At 49.5% G+C, this 9,808-nt stretch overlaps 1 protein-coding gene across 1 annotated transcript; it reads left to right on the forward strand.

Moving 5' to 3' along the window:
• The first annotated feature begins 1,356 nt into the window (after window positions 1-1,356).
• On the forward strand, window positions 1,357-9,352 carry LOC147748052 (G protein-coupled receptor family C group 5 member D-like). The gene is made up of 4 exons (XM_086958205.1): window positions 1,357-1,495; window positions 2,556-3,531; window positions 4,930-4,994; window positions 7,132-9,352. Exons 2-4 carry the CDS (start codon window positions 2,604-2,606, stop codon window positions 7,219-7,221), a joined length of 1,083 nt encoding a protein of 360 aa, XP_086814331.1. The 5' UTR covers window positions 1,357-1,495; window positions 2,556-2,603; the 3' UTR covers window positions 7,222-9,352.
• Window positions 9,353-9,808: the final 456 nt, after the last annotated feature.

The raw sequence follows: 9,808 nt of genomic DNA on the forward strand, positions 1-9,808 counted from the left end.
CGCCTGACAGAGACATTTGAGAGCCCTGGGAGCCCTGGCATCCGAAAAGTTCGAAAAGCAATTGCCTCTCTGCACATTGAAGGATCCGCGTTAAAATCAGATGCTATCCCTTATACAGCCTGAAGAAGGGCTATCAATAGGCCGCTGCAATTAAACTCGTACTTGCTGGACACTCGCTCCTTAAAGCCCTCCAGCATTCTGTCTCCTCTGAACAATTCCTATCTACCAGGGAAGCCATAACCAGACTTCTCAGAAGCCATAAATACACGGGCCCGTAGAGACATCCTATTTGTATTTGTATTTATATAGCGCATAAATCACCCGTAGGTCTCAGAGCCTGCTAGGCCTACCAGTGGCCGGCTTTAACCCATGGGCCCATCCGGGCAAGGAGGGGGCTTGCAGACATAAGAAAGAATCATGGTTACACCTTCTGTGCTGCTATTCTACGCTTGATGCCACAGGACAGAGGTCTCTTTTGAAACCAGCTTATATAATGAAGGCTCTCACTCTTGGCTGGAGGCCCCCCGCTGTGCTTCTCCCACACCGATATAAGAACCCTATCGAGGTGGGGCCAATATGTCAAGGAGCTCGGTGACCTACTCCACACCCGCCCTATAGATTCTCAGTCTGCCATCTTTTCTCAAAAACTGATAACAGACGATTATAGGGGGAGACCCTGAAACAGGAACTGACGTGGCATGACTCTCCTCGGTCAAGCCCAATACAATGGGAAGGAAAGTGGGACCCACTGCAAACCTTCCACCACTCTCGCTCTCAGTGTGCATTCTGTACAGGCCCACTCTTAGACCCCACTCAAACCCCTCGGTGACATCAGCTCTCCGCACTTTAATTTGTCTTCACCCCCCAGGCCCCCCATACACACACACGTTCATCATTTCGGACTTTGCGTTTTTAGTCATTAATAACAAGAATGTAAACATGGCTTCTTTTATCAATATATATCTGTGTCTCCTTTTTTGGAAAGCAGTGGTTCTTTTTTTTTCTTTAATAAAAAAAATTGTAAATTGCTCTGGTTTCTACTGACGAAATTTAATCGTTTTCCAAACTTCGTCTCTGGTCTCCAGCACCCCCTGCTATTCCAGCACGGAGTGCAACGCGCAGGCCAGCCTGGGCCCGCATTCCTGACCCCTGGCTCATCCTGCCTCCCCTGAAACCCAGAGACAGCTCCGCCGAGGCACCTCGGTCCCGGCCCGGAGCACGTGCGGTGTTGAAAGACTTGCGGTTTGCGCTCTGTTGTGATGGGCGCCTCCCTTACGTCAGAGATTCCCTCTCTGGCACTTTATAGGCAGTGAGTAGCTGCCAGACTGGTCCAGGTGTGTCCCCGGAGCGCTCTCCCCCTCCCTCCCCGCTCCTCGGCACTTATAACACCTCCCAAGGACGACGAGCCAGCGAGATCAGCACGAGAGCCTCCGACGTATCCCACGAACGTGGCACCTGTCCCGGGACGCGCCTGCAAGCACCAAGCGCCTAGAAGGTGAGTCGGAAGCGGGCTTGTAATCGTGCTCTCCTCGGGATGCGCCAGCCCACCACCCATGGGTCCAGGGGGCCCCGCGGGGAGGCAGGGGTGAAGAAGCGTTGGGATCATTACCAGTGAAGTTCAATTCTAGCGTCCTCACGCTGCGTCAGGGCGCTGTAGTGAACGGCAGGAATATGGCCGGTTCTTCGCCAGGATAGCGAGACTTCTTAGAAGTGCAGTGCCAGAGTTTGAGATTCTCTGGTAGGGGTCCAGGGTGTGATGGGGACGGTGCGCACCCAGGAGAAGTTCTTCTTGTGTACCGTGTCCAGTCAGTGTAGAGCACTGCGCATTATTACTATTTGTTTAAAGTTAAGCGAAAGAAGGGTCCCTGCTCTTCAGTTGAAATCGGAAAGCAACAGTGTTGATCTGTATGGCCAACCTTCCCTCCTCCAATATACGACGGAAGCGAAGGCTTATTGTAATGGGGGATTCATTTCCGGGTCACCAGGGCGGACCACCCGACTAACATCTGGGTGGGGTGTGCGGAGTAATTGGTATACTCGCCCGTAGCCCATTCTTTAAATGTTGTTCAGAATCTCTGGGAAGGGGGTGTGAAATGGCTAACATGTTCAACAATACTTGTGAAATGGTGCAAGTGGAATGGGTTTAACCAGTGACCAGCAGCTGTACCCCGGTGAGGGAGGGTTCATACTACTGCCCAGGATGCCCCTGGAGGGCACCACCCCTTTTGGGGCAAAAGAACAACATACCTACAGAAAACATTTTACAGAAATATTTTGGGTTTTAGACACCCCACATAATTCGTTCAGTTCCCTTGTCAAGGTCAAGGTTTTGGGGGGCAGGAATCTAGAAGGGGTGTTGGGGTTAGGGGGCAGAGGGTTACTTCGGGTGCCTCCGAGATGCGCGTGGCATCAATGTTCTAATCTGATGTTTAGGTCTCATTGAATTTAATCTTAGGCGATACTCAAAGTCATAACAGGAGAAATAACAAATCTGACTATGCATGAGTTCTGTGAAGGATGTTCTCTAAATGTCATGGCTTCTCTTCTTTCCATAGTGCCATCCACGGATCTTTCTCCTGGTCAGGGGCGCCCACACCGCACTCATGGTCTGCCCAGATTCCTATTACCCAATCTACCAGTACCTGTGCGATGAGCAGGCAGCATGGGGCATCGTCCTGGAGTCGCTGGCCGCAGCCGGAATTGTGGTCACCCTCATCCTCATGCTGGCCCTCATCGGCATGACCTCACGTGTGACAGACTGCGCCAAGCGTGCCCTCATCCCCATCCAGCTCCTCTTCCTGCTGGGCACCCTTGGCATCTTCGGCCTTACCTTCGCCTTCATCATCCGGCTGACCAGACAAACCTGCCCCACTCGCTTCTTCCTCTTCGGGGTCCTCTTCGCCCTCTGTTTTGCCTGCCTGCTGATGCATGCCAGTAAGCTGGTGCGGCTGGTCCGCGGGGGCCTGGGCATCTCTGGGTGGTGGATGTTTCTCACCGTTATCATCTTGTGGTTGGTCCAGTGCGTCATCGCAATCCTCTATGTGGTGCTGGTGATCGTCAAAGGCAACAAAGAGTGTGTCTACACGGCAGATGACGCCACCAAGGATGACTACAACAAGGACTTTGTGATGGTGCTCATCTATGTAATGGCACTCATGGCCCTCACCTTCCTCATCTCCTTGTTCACGCTCTGTGGCTGCAACTCCTCATGGAAACGGCATGGTACCCACATTTACGTCACCATGTTCTTCTCCATCGCCATCTGGGTCGTGTGGATCGTCATGCTGCTCACGGGCAACCAGAGTCTGGGCCACGGACACAACTGGGACGACCCAACCCTGGCCATTGCCCTTGTGGCCAATGGTTGGGTCTTCCTGATCATGTACATTGTCCCCGAGATGTGCCTCCTGACCCGCTGCGTGTCTGACACTCCGAAGAGCAACGGGCAAATTGGCCAGAATCAGCCTCGTCTACTGAGGCAATCCTATGGCGTGGAGAACCGGGTATTCGCCCAGGATGATGCTAACCAAGGTAGGACGGGAAGGGGAGTGCCCTCTGCATATTTTACCAATGGCCATTGGTCAGGTACAGATGTGACAATAGCTCCCTTAGGTATCTTCCTTGACCAGTGCTACACATAAATACACAAACCATCAACAAACCATCACTGTAGAGTGTTTCACCTTGGGGTGGGTGGAGGACATCCTATAACTCACAGAGGCCATAACACTACAGAGGCATAGACCCAGAGTAAGGGGAGGGCGGGAGCACTTTAAGAACACCTCCATTCTCAGCGCTCAGAGGTGATGCCATTGGAAGCTGGACAGAGTTACATTCATGGGTGAAGAGTACCCCAGAGCTTCACACCTAGAGGTGGAATTCTAACATCCAGGATACCAAAGAACACTGTCCCCAAAGGAGGGGTGGGGGCACCAAACACCTCTGCACTCTTAAGTGGGGTACGGCAGAGCTCTGCACCCAGAGAAGGAGTGAGTAGGTGGGGGACACGTCACACATCTGCACTCAATGATCGTGACAACTTTGAGCTCAGACACAGGAGTACAGGGGTACCAGGACGCGAAGGGACAGTACAGCACTCTGCCCCTGAGGATGGGGGATAAGACAGACAAACTAGAGTTGGTGGACCCTATGGGATTCTTGGCCTGCGAGAAGGGAGCATAGGGAGTAGGGAAAATGTGACGCCCCAACTGCAATTAACGTACAACTTAAGACAGACACAAGTATGTGATACTGGGTGTACATACATAATGAGCATACATGAACTTTTTTGTTGATCTGATAAGCGGCCTAATCTGCAGGTGCCAGTCATTGTACCTAAAGTGGTGCACAACTGTCTATCTCTTCTACAATTTGTACTTTATGAATCCGCATTATTTGAGAATCAAAAACTGTGTTATTTAAGTAAATAATATCCTTAAGGACATCTATAGTAGACCATACTTTCCCAAGAAGATTCATAAACAGTTTATTTTTTGATAGTGTTTAGCGTGAAGATTTGTTTTCCACACTTCAGTTTAAGGAGGTAGACCATGATGAACTATCTAAAAACCATTTCCGACTGGATGATTCTTGTTAATGCACAGTGCAGAGCCCAGCCCACAGAGGTGGGACATACCAAAGACACCGGCTGGAGGGGAGGCGGGAAAAGCCGCACAGAACCCCACAACTAGCGGGCAGGGCCTCTTTTGAATTTAATATATAGAGTTGGGGGGTAGAAAACATGCTGAACAAGATGAATGACTCCAGTGGTGACAGAAGAAGTCACTTTGATACAATTGAGAGATGTTGCCCCTAAAAAAGGGTGGTCCTGGAGCATTGCCTATCATCAGTGCTGATCATGAACACATTCATGCTGCAACGTGGGTTTCTACCGCCACATTCCCTGATTCTCCTCTTTTTCCTCCATAGCATGCGACTCCGGCAGAAGTTCCCCCTCATCCCCGCCTCGGTTTGTGGACACGCTACCCATGAAGGTAAGTCGAAGAGTTTCTGGCACTCTGTCCTGGAGGCCCCTTGTGCTCAGGGGAAGCTTCACAGGTAGAAAACAAAGAGGACCATCCTACCTGTCCATCAGGCGTGTGGGGGGTTTGCATGTGCAAGAGGATGAGTCGAAGCGTGGCAAAGCACTTTACATATATGGGGTGGTTTACCTGAATATGTTATGGATTGGGGAAGACGGGCAGAAAAACGTCTACGAATCATAACAGAGAGGATCGAGACTTTAGTCAAGCATAAGTTTGATGGTTGAAACTTTGGAGCGTTTGGACCAAACACTGATAACATAATAATGGGGGACACCAAACCCAGTGTGATTTAATGGGTATAAAATTTGGGTAGTATGGACCTGTTTATGACACATTCCGGATGGAGGGACAGTCAGTATGCGTTGAGGAGTACAAAGGCGGGCCACTTGGACAAAACAATGACATATTTAGGAGGGTGTGGTGTGGACAAATGTGTTGGAGGGTAAATTGCACACAAATACAATATACCAAGTATGTGCTGGTGGGTAGAAAGCATGAGTAGCTTTGTACAAATAATGATACATAAAGAATTAGTGTAAGTTTGTCTTGTGGTAAAAAGGGGGGGGGGGGGGGGTTATCCAGACCAAACACCGACAAAGTTCGAAGGTCGAGTCAAGCTAAGTATGAATTTGTGGATAGAAGCATAGGTTGGTTGTAAAGAAAGTGGAAAAGGCTGGTAATTGTTGGTGGGAAGGGGGTTGCGTTGCAATAATAATGGCACAATTAGGTGGGGAAGTATAGCCTAGTATATGTTTGTAGGTAGATGCGTTAGGTAGCGTGGACCAGACCCCGAAACAGCAGCGGCGACAGTGTTAGTCCAGCTTGTGTTGGTGACTAGAACTGTTGCACATATCTAACTGGACAGTCACACGGTTGGGCGTGAGGCACAGTATGTGCTGGTGGGTGGATAAGTCAGGTAGAATTTATGAAACTATGCATCATTGGGAAGGAAAGGAATGCAGCCCTGCAGATGCTGATGAGTAAAGAGGTTAGGCATCTCGGCTGAAAAGACATGGACTTGGGGAGATCTGTATGTGTGGAAGGATAAAAACATTGTCTGTCTAGGGCACAACAAAGCACAGATGGAGACAGAGGTCAGCCAAGGTGCTGTGTATGCTGAAACACGAAGAACATTTAAGGAAATGGCACACACGAGAGGGAGAGCACTGTGCGTTGGGTAGAAACCCTGGGTTTACTGGATGAATTGACTCAGAGGAGGGAGAGAAGACAGTCCTGCATGTTGTAGGTGGAAACACTGGGTACATTGGATGAAATAACATGCAAGAGGGTAAGAGTGGAGCGTTTATTCCAGGCAAAGGCTGGCGTACTTCCCCTTCAAGGGTGGGAACGGGAATGGATCACCACCAGATTTGGTACGGGTGTAGGGAAAGAGCTTTTTCCACAGGAAAACATATTTTCCCGGGGGAGAAAAGCAAAGCCAGAGTGTATGTTTGCACAGGGCATCCTATCCCCCCATGCCGAAATCTCCACCATCAAGAACTCTGCACAGCAGGGATGGGATCAGACTGCAGAAGTTACACGACGTTAGCAGTAGCCAACCTGGAAGCCAAATTTAAAAAAATTGAAAATTACATCTAGGAGGAAATCTCCGCCCATAATTTTCCAACTTTTTTTAAAAAAAAACTCATAGTATGTTGAACGAAATACACCTGAGGGGAGAGTGTAGCATCTGTAATTGTTAGTGAGCACAAACACAGAATACATAGGGTGAAGCAAAACACAGGAGGGGGCCAGGGTAACCCTGGATGTGGGTGAAACAAGTTCATTGGATGAGAGTTGTGACACACAGGAACAAAGCGTTGGCGTTACCCTGTAAGTGGCGGGAAGGAACAGTGATTACCTTAAATGAAACATTGCACAGGAAGACGAGGGCGTTGTCCTGCAGGGGATATTATATTAATAATGTATGTGGTGAGAGGAAACACTGATTACATTGGATGAAACCGCGCACAGGAGAAAATAGCCCTTGATATGTTTGAGGGTAGAAACAAACAAGGGGAGTCTTAGTTGAGACATCTTACTTCACTCACAATTGCCTGCTTTTTTTCCTCTTTCCCCAACACAGGAATTTGATCCCTCGAAGGAGTTCTCTATCCCCCGACCTCAGCATCGGGACTGGGCCCAGTACCGGACACACCACCTGCCGCCGCAGTAGACATCGCCCAAGAAGCTGGAAGCAGAAGAGAGTGATTTGTTAAGGGGGGGAGGGGGGCAACAGACCCAGGCAGGAGAAACTGAGAGACTGACTAGCCTTAGAGGCGGTGCACCGCCAAACTCCAGCATATCTGCCATTTCCACTTAGGGCTTCCCCAACTCTAGCTGGCAACCCTGAAAATCACTCCTAGGCCCAGGGCAGAAGTCCTAAAAAACAGAAGAGGGGGGACTAACCTAATTAATCAGTATGCAAGTGGCATCACAGCGCGTGGCATCACGGTGCGTGAGGCGCGTGACATCACAGCGCTTGAGGCGGGTGACATCATAGGAACTGGGATCACAAGATGTGACATCAGATCTAAAGCCCTCACATATATGTTTAGCAGCTGTATCCGGAGTACATTTGAGCACATTTCGAGTATACTTGCAAACCCTCCTGATTTAGGCAGAAGATTCACACTTTTGTACGCTACATATAAAACAATGTTACCTTTTGTCAGCGTAAAGCTTCCTCTAGCCATAGTGCTTTAAAAAAAATAGTGACATTTAAATTATTACAACGCCTCCTCAGGGGTGGTAAGCACTATGAAAAAAGTGGGTGGACGCAGTTCACCTGCGTGTACCCCCGACTCGTGCCCTGCCTAGGCCCACAAAACATATTTGTCAGAGTACCAGCACAGGCAAAACGGCACGTGCAGGGCAGAAGACCGGAAGGCCGCTCGTGCACGTGTAGCCAGTCCCGCATAGCCCTCAGCAGTGAGCAATCAGTGCCGCATGTTTTCCCGCCTTTACCGCTGTAATGTACGTGCAACACAACCGCCATGCCCCTCAGACTGATTCTGCACAGTCATGCTACTGTTTTCAAAATCTTATTTGCGCACGCGCAGAGGAAACAGAAGAACAACAGATTTCTTTGCAGGACAGTAAGAGCTCGTGGCCGATCACTAGAAAAGTTAAGGCAGGGAGTAACTTACTTTGCAGCACTGCGTCTCATAGCTATGTTAATCTGAAGTGTGATTGGCCAGAGGCACAGACGCCCAGCAGCAGATTTTGCAGCATATACACGTCGGCCTGTCAACCCCGCCTCACCCCACGTGCACATGAAAACACAGACCAATGTCTCTTTTATCCCCACCACCCCTACCCTGGCTCACTCTCCATATAAGTACGGTGTGAAGCAAAAAATGTTAGGGATGGCCAGATTTTAATTTTTTTTAAAGAAGAAGAAAAAGTCTACCTTTAGCAGAATGGAAATGTAGGGGGTCAGGTGTCAGAATGTCACACACAAGCAGTTACATGTCAGCAGAATGAATCAATAACAGGCCCGTTAGTTCAAAAGATCAGTAGGGCTGGGGCACTGACAGACAGATGCCTTTAAAAGGCCTGTGGGTTTAGGGAACAGTAAGTCACAAGGCTAAGGCTAGGCTGGGCCCATAGCTGTCTGGGCTCCGCCAGCCTTTCAGAGGCACAAACAAACCTAATCTACTGGTTTTCACACTTGCCAGTCAGGGTAGGGGTGGAACATTGTTACTATGCTTGAACCTACATAAAAGGAGAAACCCTCCAATGAGATAACATTCCCTGGTCAATAATGGCAGCCACTGGTCCCTGGCCGGCATCTATCGGCTACTGCTGTACACAGGAGTGAGTACCCACCAGGGGCTCTGGGCATCCAACACAAAGACTGAGCAACGAACCTGAGCATGACAAGGCGCACCCAGCGAGTCTGGGGGAGGCTGCCTTGCAGGTCGCTGACTGAAACACAGGGTTGAGGGTGCCACCCTGGACTAAAGAGAAGACCCGAGGTCGGGCGAGGATTCGCCCATGAGTTCAAGGCCCCAGGTTGACCTAACACAGCTTAGGGGTCCTGTGGGGGTCTTTTGGTATAACACGAGTCTTTTTTGAGGTGTCACGAGATGAAAGCCCGGAGGAGCGAGCTCCCCCACTCCACACATGCCTCTTCTTACGCTGCACGTCCCCACCCTGCCACCTGTAAATACAATGTAACAAAAAAAACGTTATCTATATATGTATGTATGTATATGTGTATATTATTTGTATGTGTAGGCCCTACAAAGCCGCACTGTAACTTATTATCGCCAAACGCTCAATAAAAGATGTGACTAAAACAACCCGTGACTAAGCGTGTCCTTGCAAGATCATCAGCTGAGATCCTGAAGAAAACAGACATTCTGATACAGCAGCGACATCCAGCGTTCAATTGCGGTATGGCACCGACTTCGGCCCTTGAGCAGAGAGAGATACACCACAGTGTCCAGTCCGAGATTGGCACTGGCTGGGGTACCGTACTGATTAGACACCAGTGCAGCAATGATACGAAGTGGACAGTCACGTTACTGCACTAGCTAAGGTTTTAGAGAGAGCAGACCAACACTGATGCAACACTGACACCCAATGTCCAGTCACAGTATGGCACTGAATGATGTTTTCAAGAAAGCAGGCGCCGCCGGTGCAGCTGTCACACACAGTGTTCCAGTCACTCACAAGCAACATACAAGGAGCTGAAGTCCTAGATCAGCATGCACTGGTGCTTACCACAATTAACAACATGCAACAAATATCAACCT

Source organism: Lissotriton vulgaris, chromosome 1_1, assembly GCF_964263255.1.
Source record: "Lissotriton vulgaris chromosome 1_1, aLisVul1.2, whole genome shotgun sequence".
NCBI lineage: Eukaryota > Metazoa > Chordata > Amphibia > Caudata > Salamandridae > Lissotriton > Lissotriton vulgaris.